Source organism: Falco peregrinus, chromosome 17 (genome assembly GCF_023634155.1).
Source record: "Falco peregrinus isolate bFalPer1 chromosome 17, bFalPer1.pri, whole genome shotgun sequence".
Lineage (NCBI taxonomy): Eukaryota > Metazoa > Chordata > Aves > Falconiformes > Falconidae > Falco > Falco peregrinus.
The window spans coordinates 2,296,218-2,319,801 of NC_073737.1; the positions used below are offsets into that span (position 1 = coordinate 2,296,218).

Here is a 23,584-nt window from a genome sequence, read left to right on the forward strand (position 1 = left end):
CCTCAGGGCCATGGAGACCCAAGCACAGCACCCTCCCCCTGGAGGGTCCCACACTCCCCAGGGAAGGGGACAGCACTTAAGCAGAGGGGACAACTGTTCCTAAAAGTCCGAAATAACATTTATTTTTCCATGTACAAAACCTCTTCTGAGAGAGGAGAACGTTAAAAGCCGTGTGGTGCTGGGCTGGGCATGGTCAGGTACTGCTGCCCCAGTTTCAAGTATGGGGGTGTCAGCCTGCAGGTGGGGGGGACACCGTGGCCGGGGGCTGTGTCTTTGGCATCAGGGGACAGACGGGCCAAGGCACGTCCCCTCTTTGGCTCCCACAGGAGGGGGGATGTGGGGAGTAAGGCATCACGGCAGCAGGAGAAGGGGGGTGGCCAGCAGAGCCTGTAGTGTTCATTGGGAGGGCGGGGGGAGGGGGGGCAGACCCCACATGAGAGGCGCTGACCTGCAGCAGCGGGGTCCGGGTGGGGGTCTGGCTGGCAGCAGCGCGGGGGCCAAGCTGCCCTCCCCTCCATGAGGCAGCCAGAGGTGCACAGTGCGGCCAGGCAGGCGCAGAGGTCAGAGAAGATATTTACAGTGTAACGTGGGAGGAAGCCCCCTCCCCGGGGCCGGGGTGGGGGGTGGGCCCAAACCACAGCTCCCTCCCGATGCTGCAGCAGCAAACTAGTGTTAAGACTCTTGGCAGAGGGTTTCCCAGGAGCATTAGCTGTCCTCCTCCGGCGGAGCTGCTTTCTTCCTGATGCGGCTGCGCAAGAGCCGAGTAGAGACCTGGGCAGGGGGAGGGATGGGTCAGGTCCCTGTCACCCCCGCCCCACGCCACCGCTCTTCCCCCCACGGTACCTCTTTGCCAGACATCTTCTTCCTCACCGTGCGCAGGCTCTGGCTGCGGGAGAGGGACTTGGAATCCCGGCTGCGGGGTGAAGGCATGGGCGAGACCTGCGAGTCTGAGTGGAGCTCCTCGTCCTCCGTCGTCTCACTCTCGTACTCCTGGCCAGCCGAGGGCATGTTGTAGCCTAGGGACAGAGGGGCACATATGGCAGCTCCCAGAATGCCCACTCCCCCCACCAAGGGGCCTCACTCAAGCCCCCAACCGCTGTGATAGCCCTGCTCCAGCTCACCCAGCAGCTGCCTGCAGCTCTCTGGCTCCTCCAGGTACAGGGGGTCCCGGTAGTGCACAGGGGCTTCATCAGGGATGGAGCGCAGGTCCTGCATGCTGAAGCTGCGCAGCCGCCCAGCCAGCGCGCCCTGGCTCTAACCAGGGGGGACAGGGGACACAGAAAGGGACACAGAAAGGAGGGAAGTGAGCCCCGCGGGGCAAACCCCAAGCACGGCAGCCAGGCATCGACAGCCCAGGGCGATGCAATCCCCCTGGGCAGGGGTCTGCACGCAGAGACCCCTCTCCTGGCACCCACACCACCGAGGCCACCCACGCTGGGGTGGCAAGCTCCTCCTGGGGTCCTTGGGGCCAAAGGACCCTCAGGGACACAGAGGAGCCTGTCCCCTACCCAGTACCTTGGTGGCTGCCTGGACAGCGGCCGCAGCTGCCATGTTGAGGCCCCTCTTGCCGAAGCGCACCACCGTCTCGTAGCTGCGCTCCCTGATCCGGATGATGTACGTGTCGATCTCCTGCCGAGACCACCGCGGCGGTGCTGAGCATGCACAGCGCCACATCCCAGGGCATCACCAGCCCAGCGGGTTAAGCCCCCCCTGGAGCACAGGGGACTCCCCCGAGCCAGGCAGCCCTTACCTTCTCGTTGCGGGAGAGCGCGGGGTGCACGACCTTGCGGTAGATAAGGCTGGCCCCCCGGGTGTAGGGGCAGAGCAGCCAGATGAGGAAAGCCGTCTTAATTTCATAGTAGAAGGGAAACCTGCCGGAGAGGGGGAGGAGATGGGGGTGAGCAGATGCCAGCAGGGGGTCCAAGGGCACATCTTGCTCCCTTGCACCCCCCGAGCATCAAGCCTGGAGACCCCACACAGGGTCCACCAGGCAGCAGGGCAGCCCGTGCCCCTCTCCTAGCAGGCAGAGGGAGGAGGAAGCCCCCCTCCTTCCCCCCCGCCAGGGCACGGGGGCACAGGCAGACCCGTTCCTCCCGGCACATCAGCCTCACCAGGAGATGAGCAGGTCAGTGAGGGTCTCTGTGGCCGTGAAGAGCGCAAAGATGATCCAGTACATCATCCAGCGGACCTGCGGGGAGCAGGGGGTCAGCCCGGGGCTGCAGCCCGAGGTGGGGGGGCTGCCCAGCGCCCCTACTCACATATTCCCGGATGTTTTTGGTCTTCACAGCCTTGTAGGAAGCGTAGGCAGGGTACAGCATCCCAAAAACCAGCCTGTAACAGAGAAAGGGTGAGAGGCGCTCAGGCCAGGCTGTGGAGAGCAGCAGAGCTGCTGGCCCCAGCGCCCCAGCTTGACCTTGAACACCACCAGCACCACAGCGAGCCCGGAGCTGCCAGGAGAAGGGATGGCACCAGCCTGGAGCCGCTGCGGAGAGCCAGCCACAAGCAGGGTGGCACTGCCACCTCCACAGGGACCGGCTCAACCCCTTGAGGTGGTGGCGGGGGGCCCGGCACGGAGGGGACAGCCCCCTGTGGCCGGCCAGGAGGGATTCAGCTCCCTCTGAAAGGTGAAGGATGGGACCCACCCGCATCCCCGCGGCACGATGCTCAGTGCCCGGCACACAGGGCCTCGCCATCGCCGCAGAACGCAGGCGAACTGCCAGCCCCAAACATGCCCTGTGGCACGGGGGCTTGGCTACTGCCCGCACCCACCTCCAGCCACGCTCCCCCCGACCACCTCCTCCATTAAACCCAGGTGCGGATGGGGCTGGGGGTCCCCACGTCCCCCTGCCACCCCCTCTCTCCCCATGGGGACTCCTCAGGCACACCTGGCCACTGGCCACCGAGCCCAGCTAGCCACAGCACCAGAGGTGGGGGGCAAGCCGGGCACAGGGACCCCCCCCCAGCGCTGCAGGGACCCGAGCCCCCCTCCCCAGGCTGGCAGCATTTCCAGGATTGGGACCCTTACCCATTCCTGGGGGGGGGTGGGGGGGTGGAACCCAGCTGCTCCCATACACACACCCCGGGTCACCCACCCGCAGTCCCCCTCCCCAAATCCCGCCTGGGGCAGCTCCCCCCCCCCCCCAATCCTGCCCCCAAATCCCGCCTGGGGCAGCCCCCCCCCCCCCCCCCCCCAATCCTGCCCCCAAATCCCACCTGGGGCAGCCCCCCCCCCCCCCCCAAATCCTGCCCCCAAATCCCGCCTGGGGCAGCCCCCCCCCCCAAATCCTGCCCCCAATCCCGCCTGGGGCAGCCCCCCCCCCAAATCCTGCCCCCAATCCCGCCTGGGGCAGCCCCCCCCCCAAATCCTGCCCCCAATCCCGCCTGGGGCAGCCCCCCCCCAAATCCTGCCCCTAAATCCCGCCTGGGGCAGCCCCCCCCCAAATCCTGCCCCTAAATCCCGCCTGGGGCAGCCCCCCCCCAAATCCTGCCCCTAAATCCCGCCTGAGGCAGCCCCCCCCCCAAATCCTGCCCCTAAATCCCGCCTCGGGCAACCCTCCCCCCCTCCCGTCAAATCCTGCCCCCAATCCCGCCTGGGGCAGCTCCCACCCCCCCATACCGCCTGGGGCAGCCCCCCTAAGCCCCCCCCCCGCCACGGGGCCGGCACATGGAGCCCCCCGGGGGGGTGCTGCCCGTTCAATAGGGTCCCCCGCCTTGTTACGCACGGGTGAGGCCCCCCGGCCCCCACTCACACAACGATCCGGCTGAGTAACCAGGACACCATGGTGAGGCCGGGCCGGCAGCCCCGGGCCGGGCCGGCAGCCCCGGGCGGGCGGGTCAGCGCTTTCGCCTCCCCCGGGTCCCCGCGGCAACGGCCGGAAGCGAACGGAGCAGCTTGAATGTTGCAGCTTCCGGTTGCGCGCATGCGCAGCCACGCCCCCCGCCGCTCTTAAAAGGGCAACGCCGCGCCTCAAAAGGGCAACGCCAGCTTTTAAAAGGGCAACGCCAACTCTTAAAAGGGACCCGGCAGCCTTGCAAGGGGCGCGCCCCACAAGCGCAGTGCAGTAGTTTGTGCCCTACCAGCCAAAATGAGTTTGTTGTTGTTTGTTCGGGTGCTTTTAAGCTTCAAGTAGGGAGGTAAAGAGCCTTTGCACCGTGCTAAGGTTCTTTTCGGCCTTGGAGGGATGGGGTGTGCAGAACACCCAGCTGCAATGCTTGGGGTGCAGGAGGGCAGGGCTGCGGGAGCTGGGGGTTTGGGCGGAGGTGGGAGCCCTGCTGGGTCATGCCAAGGTAGTCAGATAAGCTGGCACCACCCTGGCACGTTGATTCAGCGGGGTTTGGTCTCAGCTGCTGCAAAATCCCCTCCCCGGCGCACCTCCCCTGGGTTTGCATGGGCGCTTCACCTGAAGCACCTGCTCAGGCCTGTTGCTGAACCAGGGCCAGGGCTCTGCGGCAGGCACGGAGCCCTGCAAGATGCTCCGGAGAAAATAGAAGCTGTTTCCTCTTCCCAGAACCAGAGCGGAGCCCAGAGTCCTCGCTGGTGGACATGGCATTGCCTGCTTGGGCCACCTTCCCCTTGGCTGTGCATCCCCAGCAGCGGTCCTCTACTGATGGACCTGACATCACCTTCCTGGGCCACCTTCCCCTTGGCTGTGCATCCCCGGCAGCGGTCCTGGGAACCCCCAGCTTCCCTCCCCAGGCATGGCCACTGCCGGGATGCCAGCACCCCTCTGCAGCTTCTTGTGCTTCCCACCCGGCTTTAAAATCTGCCCTTTCCTGGTAGGGAAACTGAGGCAGAGAAGTGTGGCAATAGCCTGCTGCGGTAGGGCTGGGTGCTCTGCCCTGCCTTGCACCCAGGGCAGGGCTGGATCCGGCAGTGGAAGCTGTGCCGGGAAGGGACCGGGTTCAGGCTCTGCAGCCACCAAGGTCAAATCCTGCTCCCAAAAGCCAGCTGTGCCCCCAGGGTGCCTGTTACCTTTGCAAGGATCTGTTATTTGTGAGCTTAATTGGTGGTTTTTCACATGCATATTTATGTACCTGGGGGACAGGGAAATATTCCCCTGGAAAACCAGCCGGGTGGCTGCGGGGTGCTGGTGCAGCTCGGGGTGCAGCAGGCTCCAGCTGGGACTCCCCTTCCCTGGGGAAGCACCTCTTGCTTCCCCTCCCTGGGTCATGGGCCAAGGCACCTGCAGCAAAAAAGACCAGGCAAGCCATGCACGGAGCCTGGAGGACCCTAAAACAAGGGGTTCCCCCTCGTGGGGCTTGTGCAAGGAGTGGGGTGCTGCAGGATGCCGGGTGAAGTGGGAGCCCCAGGCACGGGGCTGGATGCACAGCAGCTGGCAGGTTGCAGGCAGACGCAGGCAGGGCTAGGGCTCACAGTGTTTTTATTGTGGGGAGCGTTTCAGCGAGCACGTACATCCCGGGCACGGCTGGCACGCTGGGTCCTGCCCGGCAGCGGGGCCATGGGCAGAGGCAGCTGCTGGACATGCACGGAGCGGGGCAGGAGCCGGCCAGCCCTGCTTCTGCAAGTGGCGGCACTGCCTCAGCAGCATCCTGCTGGCGTCGAGCACCCCATCTTCCTCAGGGCATCCCATCTCCATCCACATCGGAGCATCCCGCTGGCGTTGAGCATCCCATCTTCCTCAGACCATCCCATCCGCATCCACCTTGGAGCATCCTGCTGGCCTTGATCATCTTGTGGAGCTTTCCACCGGCCTTGAGCATCCCATCCACCCTGAGCGTCCCATCCACATCTGCCTTGGAGCATCCCACTGGCCTCCAGCATCCTGTCCACCTTGAGCATCCCATCCATTTTGGAGCATTCCATGGGCCTGGGAGCACCCCATTATCCTGGGAGCATCCCATCCAGCCCCAGCAGTCTATCCCTGCCTGTGCACGTCCCAGCCTGCCGCCCGACTCCCATGCCCCCAACCCCCCCTGCCACAAGCCTCCAGCCCATTGCCAGAGCAGGCAGAGGCACCTGTGCCCCCCCACCCCCGCCAGCCCGGCCAGCACCCTGGAGCAGGCACCCAAGGGCATCATCCTGCAGAGTGAGGGGTGTCCCACCTTCCTGCCCACATCCCACAGGCTACCAGACAGGGTGGCTGTGGGTACTACACATGGGGAAACTGGGGTTACTGGGGGGAAAATGAGGCCCGTGGCTTCCCCAGCAGTGGGACTGTGGGGCTAGGCGCTGCCCTGGGGGCATTTTGAGGGGTGGGTGAACATGGGGGGCTGGGAGTGGGGCTGGCACCGGGCTGTGACCGCAGGGCGGTGGGCTGCAGGCAGGAGGAAGGGTGGTGAGTGCATGCGTGTCCTCGGGCAGGAGCAGGCAGCTCTCGGGGGAGGCGAGGGCTGCGCCGGGGCCGTGGGGGCAGCCTGGGCTCTGCCTCCCTGCTAGAGGCTGAGGTCCACCACCACGTGCCGGTAGACCAGCGTGTTGGCCTTGAAGCTGGGAGCCAGGAGGAGCTGCACGTCGGCGGCTGGCACGTAGTGGAAAGCCCGCGGCGCCTGCACCGACAGCTCCTGAAACTTGACGAATTTCTGCTTCTCCTCTTCCCACAGGTAGATGTGGGTGAAGGAGAAGTCACTGCCCAGGGCCAGGTACTGCCGTTGCTCCACCAAGAAGGGCTGCATCACCATGGAGCCGCGGGACGGCAGCGTCTGGAGCTCGATGAAGCGCTGCCCTTCCCACCGCACCACCTTGGAGTCGCCGATGTAGCGGCTGAGGCAGAGGAACTGGTCCCGCTTCACCCTGAAGTGCTTCACCATCTGCACGTCCAGCATCTCCCCCACCTCCCCCTGCAGCACGAACTGCTTCTGCGCCCGGCTCCACTGGTAGATGACGGGCGCTTGGGAGCTGCTGGAGATAATCAGCCGGGGTTTGCCATCGTTCTCCACGTATTCCACATCGGTGTCACGGTGCCAGGCATGGAGGGCTTGGTGGGAGTAGAAGCCGTTCTGGTTGAGGCGGTAGAGGCTGGTGGAACCTGCCTTGGAGCTGTCAGCGATGACAAAGTACCAGTCGCCTTCGATCTGGAAGGCCTCGATGTCATTGGGCTTGCGGGTCTTCTGGCTGTCGATGTCCTGGATCTTGATGAACTTGTCCACAGCAGTGTCCCAGCGGTAGATGTAGGAGCCACCGAAGAGCTGGGCTACCACCACGTACAGCTGGTTCTGCGCCACGATGGGCTTGCAGTGCACCGCCGAGTGAGCTGCCAGGCAGGACCACATCACGCCGCGGCCGTGCCCTTCCCCAAACACCCAAAACGGGGGTGACAGCCCAGGAGGGGACCCCCACCTGGATACCTTACCGGGGATGCGGTCAAAGTCCCGCAGCTTGCGCTCCACGTAGTCCCACTTGAGGACGGTGCAGCTGCTGGCACTGGGCTGTGCCAGGGCGACGTACAGGTCACTGGCGTAGGTGAAGGGCTCGGCCGACACCGACTGGAAGGGCAGGACCTGGTGCACCACGAAGTCTGTGGGGAGAGGTGGCGGTGAGGGTCTGGGCACCTGGGTGCCCACCTGGTGATGGGTGGCTGCCGTGCCTTACCCGTGGTGATGCACTGGAAGTCACCGAGCGCCAGGTCCCGGATCCTCTGGCCCTCGAACTGCCCGGGGCTGCTGCAGAACACGGCGGGGACCGTGGTGTTGGTGCTCTCCAGCCACTCCACCAGCCACTTGATCTTGCAGTCGCAGGCCAGCGTGTTGCCCCGCAGGTCCCTGCCAAGGATGGCACCAAGTCACCCCCAGCACCCAGCCCGGAGCGAGCGGAGCACCCTGCCCAAAGCCCCAGCACCAGCATGTCACCCTCTCCCCAGCCCGGTGTCCCAGGGGTCCCCAGTGCCGTGGCAGCCTTACAGGTCACTCAGGATGTCCAGTGGCTTGAAGAGGTCCCGGGGCAGTGTCTGCAGGTTGTTGTTGGCCAAGGACCTGGGGGATGAGAGGGATCATGGAGGTGACACAGCCCTGTCCACAGTGAAGGAGCAAGAGCCATCCCTGTGTCCCCAGGGACCCCTTGGTACTCACAGGTGGGTCAGGGACTTGAGTCCGCGGAAAGTGGCCTTTGAGAGCGCCTGGATGTCGTTGTTCTCGATGAACCTGGGGCAAGAGGAGATGGTGGCACGGCCACCCCGAGGGGACCAGTCCCTGTGGTCACCCCTGACCTCCCCATGCCCTCCCCAGGGCCATCCCTGTGTCCCCGTCCCCATCCCACACACAGGTACTGGAGGTGCGAGAGACCGGCGAAGGCGTTGTCCCCGATCAGCGTGAACTTGTTGGAGTTGAGCAGGCTGCAAAGAGAAGGGGAAGGCATCAGCATCGGGGGTGGGCAGGATGGGCACAGATGGCACCGGGGTATCAGGGGCAGGCAGGATGGGCACAGATGGCACTGGGGTGCCTGGCCACCGGCACGGAGGACGTACAGAAACTGCAGCGAGGGGATGTGGGCGAAGGCTGCCTCTCGGATCTCCGTGAAGGCTGCGTTCACCATCGTCCTGCCAGTAAGACAAAGCTTCAGGGCTATGCAGGAGAGGGGACAGCAGCAGGGCGGCTCTGCCACCCCCGTGCCCCCCAGCATCATCCCTTCTGTCACCCAGTGCAATGGGGTGGCACAGAGGGGGCAAGGTGCTGAGTCCCACAGCTGCACCCGGGGGCTGGCACCCACCCCACACATGCCCACAACCTGCGGCACCCCCCTTGGCCCCGGTGCATTTGCACACACACAGCTGCATGCATGCAGGCACGTGTCCACACACACAGCTGCATGCACGCACACATGTGTACACACACGCACACACACAGCTGCACGCATGCATGCACACACATGCATCTGTACTCGCACACCTGTACAAGGCTCCGGCGCACCGCCGTGTCCCCAGGGACCCTGCATCAGGACCCGCCAGCCGTGTCCCCTTGGGGCTCTGGTCCCCAAGGTCACAGCAGCCGGGGAGCATGGCACGGACGGGCTGCAGCCTTGCTCCATCTGTCACTGATGGATGGCTGCATGCGCACGGAGCCCTGCCACCACCGCAGGACAGGAGGACACGGAGACCAGTCCTGGGGTGTCCCGAGCCTCCCCCTTCCCCTGAGACCCCTGTAGAGCCCGTACCCCCCACTGCCAAGCATTTGCCCCCGATGCAGCACAAAGAAGGAGGCTGTCCCTGCCCACCCAGGGCAGCCAGCAGCCCCCGCCAGCCCTGCACCCCCGGGACACGACCCTGTCCCCGTCCCCGTCCCCATCCCACTGCCTGAGTACTCACAGCGAGATGACCTCGGGAGGCAGGTTCCTGGGCACCGCCTTGGAGTCCACGCAGAAAGCTGTGTCCCGGGTGCAGGAGCAGCTCGGGGGACAAGGGGGGGGGCCGGGGGGGGGCGCCGACCTTCTGCCGGCAGCCAGAGCCAGGCCAAGGCGAGGAGGAGGAGGAGGAGAGCAGGGAGCTGGCCCTTCAGCATCCTCCTCCTGTGCCGCAGCTCCATCACGCCCTGGCCTAGCGCTGCTCTCTCCCCCCGCCGCTGGTCCTTCTCCTCCTGCCGTGCCCCGCCGCTGCGGCGAAGCCTTTTCCTCTTCCCGGGAGATTTCAGCGTGGAGGGGGAGCGATGGTGGTGGCGGGGGCTGCCGGTGCCTGACCCGCTGCTCTGCAGCACACCATGCTCCTGTGCTGCGGGAGGGAGGGAGGGAGGGAGGGATGCAGCTGAGTGACGGCACAAGCATCCGCGTGGACGCGTGTCCTCATCGGTGGGCGTGCGAACACGGGGGTGCACGCTGTGGGGGGCAGCCGCTGGCAGCTGGGTCTTCTTGGGGTGCACCGGGGATGGGGGACAGGTCGGTACCCCCCTTTGCAGGGGTGGTGCCACCGCAGCTCTCCCACCCCGTTGCTTCGGCCGGGGCGCCCGTGCTGCAGTGCTGCCCGCGCCAGCTCCCTGCCAGACCTGGCAGCAAGTGCTGCCGGGTGGTGGGAGGCACTGGGCACCCGGCCGTCCCGTCCCAGGCACGGCGCTCCCGGCCAACAATGAGCCCAGCCAGCTCCTTCCCCATCCCGGGGGGGCCGCAGCTGCGTGGGGGCTGTGGGAACCAGGGGTGCAGCCCCCCGTGGGGATGAGTGCTGAGGGTGCTGGGTCCTCAGGCAGAGCCGGGGGCTGGGTGCGGAGGGTGGGCACGCTCTGCCTGCCCGCTGTTTGCCTTGCCCCCCAGGTAAATGCTGGGAAAGGGCCCTCGGAGGTTTCACGCCCCTTTCCCGGCTCCTCTCCAGGCTCAGCAAACAGAACACAAGTGGCACCTTGACAGCTGGGGTGGCCCCAGCCTCCTCCCACCCACCCAGGACCCTATAAATCCCCCTTGGCTCCGGCTGGCAAAGAGACAGGAGCTGCACAGCGAGGGAGGGCGAGATGGACAGCAGCTCCAAAGAGGCACTGCTGGATGAGGCACCGCCGGTAAGGAGCACCCATCACCCAGCCTGGGGAGCCGGTGTGGGGCTGAGCATCGGCTGCCCTCCCTGGCCCCACACTGGCAGCTCAGCTGGGTGCTCCCCTGTGTCCCCAGAGCTACACGGCCTCCTCCCGCCTGCCCTGCATCCCCCACCAGCTCAAGTGCCTCCTGATCGTGGTGGTGGTGGTGGTGGTCCTGGTGGTGGCCATTGTCGCCTTCCTCCTGCTGGGGCTGCACATCACCGAGACACATGCCGAAACGGTGAGGCAGCACCGGGGAAGGAGCCACGGTGCCACCGGCTCCGGTGATGGGCTTGGGAACGGCACTGGCTGCCGGTGCTTTGCCGGGATGGGGTTTAGACCCCACAAAGCATCACTGCCCCCCTGCATCTGGCAGGTCTTGCGAATGACCATCCATGGCCTGGATGGTGAAGGGACCCCCCAGCACCTCTCCATGAGCAAGAAGGAAAGGACCGGGACGTTCGCCGTGCAGGATGGGCTCAATGCCTCTGCCGTGGTGGTGTACGACTACAGCAAGGTGTGCGAGCAGCCCCGGGATGGGGCACGGTGAGGGGGGTGGCAGTGGCAGGGACAGGGCTGAGCTGACCCTGGGTCTGTCTGCAAACAGCTGCTGGTCGGCTACAGGTCCTGGCATCACCGCGCCTGCTACATCACCCGCATGGATAAGGACAACATCCCAGGGCTGGATGCTGTCACCAAGACCTTCCAGCACTGGCAGGTGAGTGGTGGCCACCCTGCTCAGGTGAGTCCTGGGCAGCCAGGGCCAAGTGCAGGGCTGTGGGGCTTGCAGCAAGCATCCGCTGGAGGGGAGGCTGATGGTAGCCGAGGATGGTAGCCCCCTCCATTCTCTCTCTTGCAGGCTGAGATGAAGGAGGCTGGGGAAAACGCCATGCCCCTGGCCGACCGCTCCATCCTGGGCACCACCGTTAACATCCTCTGCAGCACCGTCCCTGTATACTGGGCATAGCGCCGGCTGGGGTCTGCTCCTGGGGGACGGGACAGTGAGATGGGGATGTCACCGTCCCCATGTTCCCCGTGTTGCCTTCCAGGCGGAATGCCCAGGCATGTCTCCTCCTCCCCATCCCCATCCCACCTGCAGCCCAAGGGCAGCCCCCCTGCCATCGGGGTGCTCCGTCCACAGCTGCTCGGCACCACGGCTTTCCCATTTTTGCAATAAACAAGTGGGATTGGCTTTGGGATTCACGCTTCTGTCTGCGAAGTAAAGCCTGTGCCCCTGCCTCCCAGTGCTGCTCTCGTCCTTCCCCCCGCCCTGGCCAAACGGTCCCTCCTGGGGTGCTGGGGAGAGGCGGCACGGTGCCCCAGGGATGTCTCCCTGGCCAGGGATGTCTCCCTGGGGTGGGTAGATGCATCCATCGTGTCCGTGTGTTCAGTCCAGCCCTGGACCAGGAGCACAGGAGGGCTCAGATGCCAGCTCCCCGGGGCAGGGGCACACACGCCCACACCATACTCTCAAGGCTGCCTGGCTGATGTCCCCACCTGTGCCCCCCCCCAGTTTGCATGGAGCAAGGACGAGATGGCAGGGGCAGCCCCTGCACTCCCGGCCCATGGGCGCAGGCAGCGCACCAAGGAGCCCTGGCACCACTGCGGGGTCGGGGCCACCCCTCAAGGAAAGGTCCCCATCCCCTCCTCGTGCAGATGGGGACACAGAGACTGTGCCACATCCCCAGTGACAGCCAAGCCCTGGGCTGAGCAGGGCACCCACAGGCCATGATCCACTTGCTCCGGCTCCCCTTCATCCCCATCCGCTCCCCATCCCCGGCAGCTCCAGCCCCTCTGCCCCAAAGCGGCTGGGAGCATCCCTGGGGGGCACTTCCAAGCGAACAAGGGATCAACAGGGCTGGGAGGGAGAAAAGAGATCGTGGGAGGACCCAAGCCAGCCCCCCAGGAGCACAGCGGTGCTGGGCAGCATGAATTTAACCCTGGGACGGGTGCTAACTCAGGGTTGTCCCCATAGCCACTGCCATGGGCAGCGAGGAGGGTCACAGCTCCCTGCGGCTGATGCTTTGCTGGGGACAGGAGGGAAACTGCACGTTGCCATGTGTTGACATGGGGCCAGCAGCTTTGCTCCCCAAAATGCCCTGACCCAGCGTTACCCTGGTGAGGAGCCAGCTCAGGAAGGGTGCAGGCAGCCGAGGAAGGTGATGAGGGCTCCCACGGCCTCTCCCGCACGGAGGGCAAACAGCCAGGAACCACTCGAGGGTCTCCTGTGCTCCTCCACATGCTGGGACAGGAGGCAGCGTGCAGCACGGGGCGCACACCCTCACCCCCCCCCACACACCCTGCTCCAAGCCTCTGGGGTCCCAGAGGACTGAGGAGGGGACCCAGGGGTGCCTGGAGAGGTCCCAGCCTGAGCTCAGGAGAGGCTCACGCCCAGGCAAGACCAAGGCACAGTGGTGTCACCCTGCCCTGCTGATTGCACCACCCAGGGTGACACAGCAGAGAGCTGGGACCCCCCCCTCAGCCCGAGAAAATCTGTGTTGTGGGCACGGCTGCCAGCCCTGAAGACCCCAGCACTGGCAAGGCGAGCCCCCGCGGTGCCCAAGCATCCTTGGGACCAATGCTGTGGAGCACCCAGCCTGGCCACAGTCCAGGGACATGTGCCCACACCGTGACCCCCGCTCCCCACCCCAGCCTTGCAGTTGACGGGAAAGCTTTGATGCCCCGTTTACACTTTGCCCACCTCGAGCGGCTCCAGGTGCCTGAGCTGGCGCAGGGACACAGGCATGGAGCCAGGTCTCGCCTTGGCCGTGGCCATTGCCGGATGCTCCACCCTGGAGAGCAGCTCTAACCCGTGCAGGAGGGTTTGTTTTGGCCCTGACACCTCGCTCCTGGGCAGCTGAGAGGCCCCTGTGCTTGGGGACAAGTGCCCTCAGAGCCTCTTGGTCAGCGGGTTCCCAGGGGGATCCAGAGGTGGGGAAGGAGGTCAGCAAACACAAGTGAAGTGGATCGCATGCCAGAGCCTGACCGCACACCAGGGCCGTGAGCCCATCCACAGGAGCCGCTCTGTTCCCCGCCCCAGCACCCCGGTATAAAACCCTCTGGCACGGCTGCTGCAGGGCAGCCCAGGCTGGGAGGAGGAGGAGGAGAAGGAGGAGGCAGCCGCCATGGAGAGCAGCATGAAGCAGGTGGTGGTTGAAGAGCCACTGGTGAGTCTCTGCAACCCGCAGTGGGGTGGCACAGTCACGCTGGGGGTGCCCCTGTGCCCAGCAGAGGTGCTCAGCACAGGGCTTTGCCCAGTTTATCCCAGCGAGGCGCCAGTGCATGTGTGATGGAGGCATCCCCGGAGCTCAGGGGCAGTGGGATGGAAGCTGCTCCCTAGGGCAAGCCCATCCCCAGCCCACCTGCATCCCCCAGCTCCCATCCCCTTCCCCCTCACCCCGGCTCTCGGCCTTTCCCATGCCCGCAGGACCTGGAGAAGGGCTGCTGTGGCTCAGGCTGCTGCAAGCCGGGCTGCTGCTGCTGGCCCTGCATGGTTTGCTGCTCCAAATGCGCCCGGTGCTGCATGCCCCAGTGCTGCAAATGCCCCAGCTGCCCTGGCTGCTCCGGCTGCCCCGGCTGCGCCTGCATCAAGCGGTCCCTCTGCTTCGTGCCTCGCCTGCTCTGCTACCTGCCCCGCAAGCTCCTCAGCTGCCACCACCTCAAGTGCCTCCTCATCGTGGTGGTGGTGGTGGTCCTGCTGGTGGTCATCATCGCCGGTGCCCTGCTGATGTGGCTGCACGTGGACCAGCAGCACGCCGACGCCGTAAGTAGGGACCCCCCACCGCCCCCAGGGAGGGGCTGCCCCAGGTAGTGAGTTCCCCCCATGCCCCCCAGGTCCTGCGGATGGGGCTGTGGAGAGGATCGGCCTGGGATGAAGATGCGGCCACCTTCTACCTGGACAGCGGGGATGGAAACCCGGCCACGATCATCTATGATTACAAGAATGTAAGCAGGGAGCCCTGCGCGGCCCGGGGGACGGGGAAGGGGTGATGGGACCAAGCTGAGCCACATCTCTCGGCAAACAGCTGCTGGTGAGCTATAGATCCCGGCTTCACCGCGCCTGCTACATCACCCGTGTGGATGAGGACAACATCCCAGGGCTGGATGCCGTCGCCGAGACTTTCCAGCGCCGGCAGGTGGGTGCCGGCCTCCCCGCTCAGCACCAGCTGGGGCAGGATGAGGTGTGGGGGGCACATGGCAATGCCCTGGGCTCGGTGCCTCATGCAGCCCCCCCGATGAAGAAGTGGGGTGCAGCATCACGCCACTGCTGCCTTGTTTCTCCTTCCCTCCCCTCACCAGGCTGAGAAGAGGCTTGCCCTGCCCCTGGCCGATCGCTCCCTCCTGGGCACCACTGCGAGCATCCTCTGCAGCATCGTCCCCATCTACTGGGCTTAGCCTTGCTGGGTGAGTGCAAACGGTGCTGCTGCCTGCAGGGGTGGGCAGGGGGCTGGCAGGGAGGGCTGGGAGACTCCCACCCACCCAACAGCCCCCTCATGGTGCGAGGTTTGCCTTGCAGCATCCCCGCCAGACACGGCGTTGCCGCAGCCCCTCCATCCCTCTGGGAGCATCACCGACACCTCCACAGCTGCCCCACCAGCAGCCCCTCACCCACCCCAATTTCGGGAGGGGCCCAGGGCCCACACGATGCTATGGGGCTAAAGAAGGAGGTTTGGGGGTCGGGGGGTTGGCACTGGAGGGGCGCAGGGGGCTCTGCTTTGCCGTGCAGCACCGCATCCCTGCTGCATCGGCGGCGCTGGGGGGGCTGGAGGCGGTGGGTGGGTGTCTGCTTGGGCGAGCGCTGTGCTGCGCCGGGGGACAGCTGGTTTGTCACTTAAGTCTTCTCAGCTTCGCCAAACCCAAGTGCAAAAATGAGCTTAAAAAAACATGACATTTAAAGAAACAAAATTCTCCGTTCCAGTTCTTCTCTCCTGGCTCACTCAGCTCCTGGCTTCCTTTGCCTTAAAAATGTATTTAGGGGCTCTGAGTGGCATTTAGGTAAAATTTTGATACAGCCACAACCTGGGGGCTCATGGGATGCACCCCCCAAGCATCACTCGGCACCAGGCATGGGACTGACCTGAGCTGCCCCCTCCTCCTGCCAGTCCTGCCAGAGCCAAGGCTGTCCTGAAAAATGTGCCTGTCCTCTCCCGCTATGCAGAACTGAATAATAAAGGGAAGAATCAGGTCTCGGAGCTATTCCTGGTGACAGCCCGTGTCAAAGGTGGCCATGGCCACCAGACATTGCCTGAGGACTGGGACTGTTAGGAGTGGGATGCTGGTGTTATTTGGATTATTATCCTAATATAGGCATTATTAGGAGGGGACGCTGGCAGTGTTAGGATGGGGTGCTGACGTTATTGGGATCTGCTGTTATCAGGATGGGATGCTGGTGTTATTGGGATGAGGGTGGGATGCTGGTGTTATCTGGATCAGGGTGGGATGCTGGTGTTATTGGGATGAGGGTGGGATGCTGGTGTTATTGGGATGAGGGTGGGATGCTGGTGTTATTGGGATCAGGGTGGGATGCTGGTGTTATTGGGATGAGGGTGGGATGCTGGTGTTATTGGGATCAGGTATTATTAAGACTGGGATGCTGGCGTTATTGGGATCAGGCGTTATTAGGATGGGGTGCTGGCATGGGGCCAAGCACCCAGGTCAGATGGGGGAGTGTGGAGCAGCACAGCTGCAGCCCCCCAGGACGGGAGCCCGCCAGCAGCACGGCTGCCTCCTGCCGACACCGCAGCCATGCTGGGATGGGGGCCACAAGCAACCCCCCCGCCCCCGTGCCTGGATCTGGCCCCTACTCCCCATTCCTGGCAGCTGGGGAAGCTGCTCCCCGCAGGGAGAGTGCAGCTGCAGCTGGCCGGGATGTGGGGCGCCCATCCAGGGCCTCCTGCAGCTCTGGGACACCCACCCCCAAACCCTCCCCCTCCCCCAGCCCAGCTGCACCGGCCAGCACAAACCGTGGTGTGGATTTTATTTGCAAGGCTCCTGGGCTGGCCGGCCAGCCCTGGGCACCAGCATCCCCCTGGAGCAGCGGGTGGCAGGGCGTGCGCAGAGTTTTGCAAGGGCTCAGCGCCCCCGCCACCAGCTCAGCCTCCCCCCCGCCCCCCCCCCCCCCCCCCCCCCCATGATGGAGCAGCTGAAGATGAGCTGTCAGAAACTTGGCAGGACCCCGAGGTCCTTGTGCAATGACTCAAGTGTCCTCGTTTCTGGAGCCTGCGCAAGCAGGAGCAGGAGAGGTTTGCAGAGGGCGAGCGCTGTGCCGGTGGGTGCTGCACCCTGCCAGAGACACCCCGCACCCCGATGCGGGGGGGGCAGCCCTAGCAGCCGGGCACAGGGGTGCAGGAGGAAGTGTTGTTGGCAGGGTTGGGGGCCGGGGGGCTCCTCGCCCTGCTGGGGGGCAGGCAGGCAGTTTCGCACTGCTCCCGGCTCTCGAAGCGGTTGCGGCTGCCGCCACAGCCCCCGTACCAGAAGAGCGAGCAGCGGCCGGGCTGCCCCCCCTCGAAGAACCATTTGGGTGAGAAGGAGCGGCAGGGCCCTGCATCCCTCTCCTCCAGGCAGGCATCTGCAAGGCAGACGGCACGGTGCCGGGGCACACACCCCACAGCCCAGCCAGTGCGTGAGCTGGCAGCCCTGCCTGTCTCCCTGCCTGCTCTCTGCTCGTAAGTCACCCCTACAGACACCCCCCTCCCCTCCTCGCACACTCCTCACCTTGCGTCACGTTGCTCTCACCCACGCTGGCTTTGTCGAGACCTGCCCGAGATGGTCCCAGCATCAGCCAAGTGGCAGCACCGAAACCTCAGCCATGACCCCCGCTTGGGCTGGGGGCACCCCATGGCCCCCCATGGTCCCTGGGTGGGCTCCCACCCTCACCTACCCGGCTCCACGCAGGCGCGGATGCAGTCCTGCTCGCTGCCAAAGCGGTTGGCGTTGCCCCCACAGCCCCCGTACCAGAAGCGCTCGCAGGACCCCGTCTCCCACCGGTGGTACCACATCACGGAGAAGCGGGTGCAGGCGCTGCCGGGGTCCTTGTCCAGGGCGCATGGTCCGGTGACAATGGCTGCAGCCCTTCGGCCCTTGCCGGGGCCGGGGGATGCTGTGGGCATCCCAGCGTGGGGCACAGCAGCGACCCTGGGAGGGGAAATCAGAGCAACACCCCCCAGTATATGCTGGGGGTGGAGGACCCCATCCTCCAGAAGAGAAGGTGCAGACCCTTAGCCCCCCAACTCATGTGGCAGGGGACCAAGGGATGCGCATGCAGGGGATGGTCCCAGTGCCGCTCACTCACTGCGTGGGATTCCCCCATGGGGGCTCACTGGTCCCGGTGTTGGGGGGGGGCAGGTCCTGGGGGCACCCTGGGGTGCTGGGGTGCTGGCTGCTTTCCGCTGTGGAGCAGAAGTGATAGCGGAGGCGTGATGGAGGTGCAGGTGAGGAGATTTGGGGGATTGGAAACCGCCTGCTCCTGGCACAGCCAGGGATGGGACCCAGAGATGCTGCAGCCCCCCAAGACCTATCCCTCCCCCCCGCTCACCCTGCAGCCTCCTGAGGAAGCCCACCGCCGTCCTCTCCGCGTACCCCATCTCGGGTGGGTGGACCGAGCCCAGGCGCAGGGAGTGGTACCCGCCATGCCGGCAGTCCCTCGGGCACGGCCACCTCCAGCTGCTCCGTGCCGGCTCGCCCCAGGGAGAGCACCAGGACACCGAAATCCCCACACCGGGTGAAGGGGGCCAGCCCCTGCCCTGCCTCTCCATCCCACAGCGCTGTGGCTCCTGTCCCCACCACGAAGAGGACACGGAGGCGGTCGCCAGAGCTCTGCGGCAAGGCGTGCCGGAGGGTCCATGCCACCGCGCCGCCGAGGGATGCTGCAGCTGGCCTGGGCACCAGTGCAAGGCGGAGACGCTCCTGGAGCTGCTCCCCAGAGCTGGGCAGCCCGAAGGGGAGCTCGGCCAGACCCTGCCCGGGGGTGGAGGGGCCCGTCAGCACCAGGGTGATGCGGGTGCCGTGCTGTGCCGGATCCAGCCCTGCCAGCTGCAGGTGCCCCAGGAGGTGGTGGAAGAGCTCGCCAACAGCCTCCAGCCTCTCAGCCGGCATCCCTGGGGCCGTGTTGTCCACCACCAAGGCCAAGTCCACATCCAGTGAGTCAGGGGATGGCATGGCTGCGGTGCACCCCTCGGGGTGGCAGGGGTCTGGGAATGGGGAGAGAGGGAGGCTGAGCCCCAGAGCTGGCTGGCACTCACCCCCGGTGCCACCCCAGGGCTGCCTACCGAAGCAGAGGACACAGGGCAGCACGGCATCCTGCAGCACCGCTGCATCCTCGGCTGGCTCTGTCGCCGAGAGCTGGACCACTCGGAAGAGGTTGTTGACCTGGGTGGGGGGAGGCAGAGCTGAGGCAGGGCTTGGGGGCTGGTGGTGGGACAAGGGGGAGCAGCCTCTAGCCCTGGAACTCACCTGGAAAGCCCTCTCCACCTTGGGCAGCGGGCTGAAGGTGAGCACCGCTGGCACGATGCCCAAGGCTTCATACTGCAGAGCAGCCTCCCCGATGCCCTCCAGGTCCTGGCTCCGGCCGCTGGTGATGACGAGGACCACCTTCCTGCCCAGGGTGGCTGGCCGGACCCTCTTGAGGACGTGGTGCCCCACGAAGTGCATAGCCGCGGCCAGGCGGCCACGCCGGGAGGAGCGGGTGGGCGAGAGGCGGCGGAGGCGTCCCAGCAGCGCGGCCACGCTCCCCACCTCCCCGGCACGCAGCAGGTAGGTGGGGGTGGCCGCGTAGGCCAGCATGGCTACCCGGGCCCCCGCCGGGCAGCCCACCGGGGAGACCTGCAGGTCCCGCAGCAGCAGGGCCAGCAGCTCCTTCATGCGGGAGAAGAGGGCTGGCGGCACCGTAGATGAAGTTTCCAGCATCAGAACCAGCTCGGTGGGGAAGAGTGGGCAGGAGGACGAGGTGGTGACTGCGAAGGGATGGTGGCATCTCTGGGGGCCGGTGGAAAAGGCCCCCCTGGGGTATCTCATGCTTGTGGTACCCGTGCCCACCCATCCTCAGCTGCCTCCCTCCACGCCTCTCCAGGCACACATCCATTGGCTGTGCCCCCGCCAGCCAGCTGTCCCTCTGTCCCCTCCGCTGTGGTCCCCCTGCCGAGCCAGTCACTGTCCCCTCTTTGCCATCCTTGCCACTGTCCAGGGCTCTCACCACAGCTCCGGCGGATGAAAGCCTTGAGCTCGCAAGGCTGGAGGGATGCACAAAGCGGTGTCAGTGCCAGCTCTCCCACTCAGCTCTTCCCAGCAAGGCTTGCTGGGGCCAGGCAGCCACCAAGCTCCTCGCTGTCCCCAAGGACATCCAGGTCCCCATCCCCAGCCAGCCCGACACCAGCATCCCGTACCGTGGAGGGGGGAATGCCTGGCAAGCCCTTTGGGCCCTGGAGCAGCAGGAGAGGAGAGAAATTAAAGAGGAAATATGAACAAGGAACACATCCCTGAGCACCAGGGCAGGTCATAGGCAGAAATAAGGCAGGAAAAAAGGAATTTGCAGGGAGTCACCATCTCTCCCGGAGGCCCAGTGCTGCCGTGGCCACCCGCTTCTCCTCTGCTCCCAGTGTCACCCTGGAAAGCCCCGGGGTGTTGAGGAGGTGGGCACGGCTTGCAGGGAAGCGGGGAGGGGGCTGTGCTGTACTCACCCTGCGCCCAGGCAGCCCTCGCATGCCCTTGTCCCCTGGGGATCCTCTCTCACCCCCTGTCACCCTGGGGAGGACACTCGGAAGAAGCCAACTCCATCCTTACCAGCATCCCATAGCAAGGACCGGCTGGCCCTGGCCCCCCATGCACTCACCTGAGCCCCGGGGTATCCTGGCAGGCCCCGAGCGCCCTGGGGGAAGCAGCACACGTGAGTGGGGCCAGGACCCCCGGCATCCCCATGGGCAGCGACGGGGCTCTGCCCCACGCTCATCCCACCCGCCTCCATCCCTGCTCCATGCTGCCGGTACCTTGGCACCCTTCCTCCCTGGAGCACCTCGCCGGTCACAGCCGTTCTCACCCTGGGAGGGGAGAAAAATCCCAAAGCAGGTTATTGTAGGACCTACACAAAGATCCCTCTTCCCAAAGCTTCCTTGGCCACAGCTCTTCCATGCCTTCCCTTGCTGCAGTGCCCTTGGGGAGGATGCCATGGCCCCGGGGGGATGCAGCCTTACCAGGGCACCTTTGGGCCCCTGCGGTCCCACGCTCCCCTTCTTGCCCTCAGCTCCTGCCTGCCCCTGGAAGAGAAAGCAGGGCTGCAGATGGGGGGGGTGGGGGGTGGGGGGTGGGGGGGGGAGGGGCTGCAAAATGCCACACCAAGGTCTCCCTCACCTTCTCCCCTTTGGGGCCGGCTGGGCCAGCTTGTCCCTGGGAGCCCTCAGCTCCGGGCGGACCCTGTGCGAAAGGCAAAGGTGGATCAAGGATGCTGAAGAGCATCTGTGGGGTGGGCACCCACTGGCATGGCCATCAGCTCGCGGTGGCCACCAGCACCCAGCAGGGACCCCAGCACAGGGTGGGGGATGGCACCTGAAGTCCTCTGCTCCCCAGGTGGCCGATGACACCCTTTGCCCCCCGCAGCCCTGGCACCCCCCTGCAAAGGGAGAGCAAAGGGGGGGAGCAGGGATGCCTGCCTGGGGGTCTTGGTGCTGGGGGGGGTCTGCCCTGGCCTCACCTGGGCACCTTCATAGCCCTTATGTCCTGTGGGGCCGGGGCTGCCCTGGTTCCCTTTCTTGCCCTGCAAGGAGACAAGGTGGCTCAGGCTCCAGCGGGGACACATCTCCGGTCCCCGGTCCCCGGGGCAGAGGGAGCCCCGCGCCCTTGGGTGCTGCCAGCCCTACCTGTGCTCCCTGCTGCCCTTTCTGGCACGAGGTCTGCAGACGGAAACGCCATCAGCAGCTGTGTCCCCAGCATGGGGACACATGGCACAGGGTCACCTACTGTGGACCCCAGTGCCCCCCTGCCCATAGCACCTACCGGGTGAGCTGGAGGACCTGGGGGCCCCCCTGGCCCTGGGAGGCCATCCTGGCCGGGATCTCCCTGGAAATCGTGGGTGTTGAGAGGGAAACAGAGCTGCTGCCTGCCCTCCCCGTGCAGCTCGTCCCCAAAAGGGTCCTGCCGACCGGCTGCTCCACCACCAGCACCCGGCATCCCCAAGCATGGTCCTGGCTCCTGCCAGCCCTTACCTGGGGACCTCCATCTCCTCTGAACCCCGGGGCACCAGGCTCGGAGCTTTTCCTCCCGGGTGGCCCCTGGAGAGCGGAGAAGGGGCTCAGCGAGCCCCCAAGCACCCCAAGGAGTCCTGGGGCTGCGAGCCCATACTCACCACCTCACCACGAGGGCCTGGGGGTCCCTTCTGCCCCCGGGCACCCCGGGAGCCTTTCTGCCCCTAGGTGAAGGCAGGAGGAAGGGATTTAGCAACAGGGCAGCGGGCAAAGAAGGCAGCGCTTCGCCAAGGCTCAGCCGTATGGTGCCACACCTGCCTCCCTCGGGACCCCTTCTCTCCGGGGTGGCCGGGGGTCCCCACTTCACCCTGGGGAGGAGAGAGGAGGCTGCGCCTGTGCCCGTGCCTGTGCCCGGTCCCACTCGGGTGGCCGTGCTGGGGTGGAGGGGTGGCTGTACCGGCTGGCTGGCGCCATGCCCCGCTGCACAGCTCACCTGCTCCCCATCCACACCGTCATAGCCATCTTCTCCAGGAGGTCCCTGCAAGGAAGTGACACGGTCTGGTGCCTGGTTATGTGGCCCAGGGTAGAATAGCCAGGTCCTGGCTCTGCCCCATTTCCTCCAGCACCCCAGGCCATCCCAGCCCTCCATCCATCACGACCATCTCCCATTCCCCTCCCCAGATCCCTCTCTTTCCTGCCCATCCTCAAGGTCTCCCTGCCGCTACCAGCTTGGCCACCACAGATGCCTGCCAGAGCCATGGGATAAAGCACAAGGCAGGGACATACCTGCTCCCCAGGGTGACCCATGAAGCCCTGCAAAGAGACAGAGGAGAGCAGCCGGGGAGCGATGGGCACCCATGCTGCAGGCTGGAGCTGTGCCAGGCTGAGACAACCCCTCACCTTCGGTCCACACTGCCCTGGGCATCCCTGTATCCCTCGGCTGCCATGGAGACCTCGTGGTCCCTGCTCCCCCTGCACTCGGCATGGGAGAGAGGACCATCAGAGGCAACACAGTGATGGGTGTCCCCTCACCCCTGGGGCCGCCCTCTCCCACCCACGGGGGTCCCACAGCCAACTCACGCTGTGTCCGTGCTCGCCCTCGTCTCCAGTGCGCCCCTTTCTGCCTGTCACTCCCTAGGAGAGAGAGACCCTGGGAGCAGCAGCTGTGACCCCCTGGCCCGATGACGGACCCCAGGCTGGGAGCCGGCGTGGCTGGGCTCCCTCCCCAGCCCAGGGACAAAAGGCTTGAGCAGAGCAAGGGCTTGAGCTGAGCTGAGCTCCTCTTGGCCCTGGGAAAGGGACCTGGGGCTGTGCATGCACTACAGGGGTGCAGCTCCCCTGGGGAAGCTTGGTGAGACCCCCCCAGCCCCTGGGCCTCAGTTTCCCCCTGCTTTGCTCAGCACTTTGTCACCGCAGCAGCAGCCTCAAGGTTTGCTCTGGGAGCCTGGCTGGGCAATGCAGAGCCCACGCATCCATCCCGGCAGAGCGGGATGGGAAGGATGGGACCTGGTGGGGGGGGCCTGGGGAAACGTCCTGTCTGATGGGGAAGGGAAAGGTCTAAGCCCTGCTCCAGGCTGTCTGCAGGGCTGGGCATCCCTCCCGCATCCCCCTGCTCCCCCAGCCCCTTACCTTGCTCCCCTGGGGGCCTCTGGGGCCTCGTGGACCGTGCAGCCCCACGCAGGTGCAGGGGCACATCTGGCAGCACGTCCGCTCTGCCAGGGCCAGCTGTGGGGAGAGGGTGGCACCCCCGCTCAGCACCCACAGAGCCCCTACTGCCCGTCCCACCATGGCCCATCCTCACCAGCTCCTGTGCCACGTGCCCGCCAGCCTCCGGCATGTCCACAGCAAGCTGCTGCCCGCTCGCCAGCCATCGCCCGAACTCCATCTGCCGCAGGTCCCCCAGCCCCGTGACATTGTTCACTGCCACCGTCACCAGCAGGTCAGCCTGGTCTGGGGGAACGGGGTGCTGT

At 65.7% G+C, this 23,584-nt stretch overlaps 4 protein-coding genes across 5 annotated transcripts; 2 read left to right on the plus strand and 2 right to left on the minus strand.

Moving 5' to 3' along the window:
- Nucleotides 1-100: 100 nt before the first annotated feature.
- REEP4 (receptor accessory protein 4) lies at nucleotides 101-3,907 on the minus strand. Of its 2 annotated transcripts, none has more exons than XM_055820355.1 (8): nucleotides 3,750-3,907; nucleotides 2,259-2,331; nucleotides 2,112-2,188; nucleotides 1,751-1,871; nucleotides 1,516-1,629; nucleotides 1,122-1,254; nucleotides 871-1,016; nucleotides 101-771 (listed from the first exon to the last, which is right to left on the minus strand). In XM_055820355.1, the coding sequence occupies exons 1-8, from the start codon at nucleotides 3,779-3,781 to the stop codon at nucleotides 706-708; spliced, it is 762 nt and encodes a 253-aa protein (XP_055676330.1). In that variant the 5' UTR covers nucleotides 3,782-3,907; the 3' UTR covers nucleotides 101-705. The 2 variants fall into 2 exon arrangements, with proteins under 2 accessions (XP_055676330.1, XP_055676329.1); XM_055820354.1 differs by having other exon boundaries at nucleotides 844-1,016.
- A 2,486-nt stretch (nucleotides 3,908-6,393) lies between these two features.
- Nucleotides 6,394-9,474, minus strand: LGI3 (leucine rich repeat LGI family member 3). The gene is given in 9 exon segments (XM_027782155.2): nucleotides 6,394-7,211; nucleotides 7,311-7,475; nucleotides 7,550-7,719; nucleotides 7,858-7,929; nucleotides 8,026-8,097; nucleotides 8,217-8,288; nucleotides 8,421-8,492; nucleotides 9,258-9,367; nucleotides 9,370-9,474. Coding segments are annotated over 9 exon segments (1,656 nt in total).
- On the plus strand, nucleotides 8,296-11,635 carry SFTPC (surfactant protein C). Its single transcript, XM_027782161.2, has 6 exons — nucleotides 8,296-8,498; nucleotides 10,248-10,428; nucleotides 10,538-10,684; nucleotides 10,820-10,960; nucleotides 11,051-11,161; nucleotides 11,303-11,635. The coding sequence occupies exons 2-6, from the start codon at nucleotides 10,384-10,386 to the stop codon at nucleotides 11,408-11,410; spliced, it is 552 nt and encodes a 183-aa protein (XP_027637962.1). The 5' UTR covers nucleotides 8,296-8,498; nucleotides 10,248-10,383; the 3' UTR covers nucleotides 11,411-11,635.
- Nucleotides 11,636-13,568: 1,933 nt separating this feature from the next.
- On the plus strand, nucleotides 13,569-14,838 carry LOC114011275 (pulmonary surfactant-associated protein C-like). The gene is made up of 5 exons (XM_027782160.2): nucleotides 13,569-13,610; nucleotides 13,871-14,206; nucleotides 14,278-14,388; nucleotides 14,469-14,579; nucleotides 14,743-14,838. Exons 1-5 carry the CDS (start codon nucleotides 13,569-13,571, stop codon nucleotides 14,836-14,838), a joined length of 696 nt encoding a protein of 231 aa, XP_027637961.2.
- The last annotated feature ends 8,746 nt before the right edge of the window (nucleotides 14,839-23,584 follow it).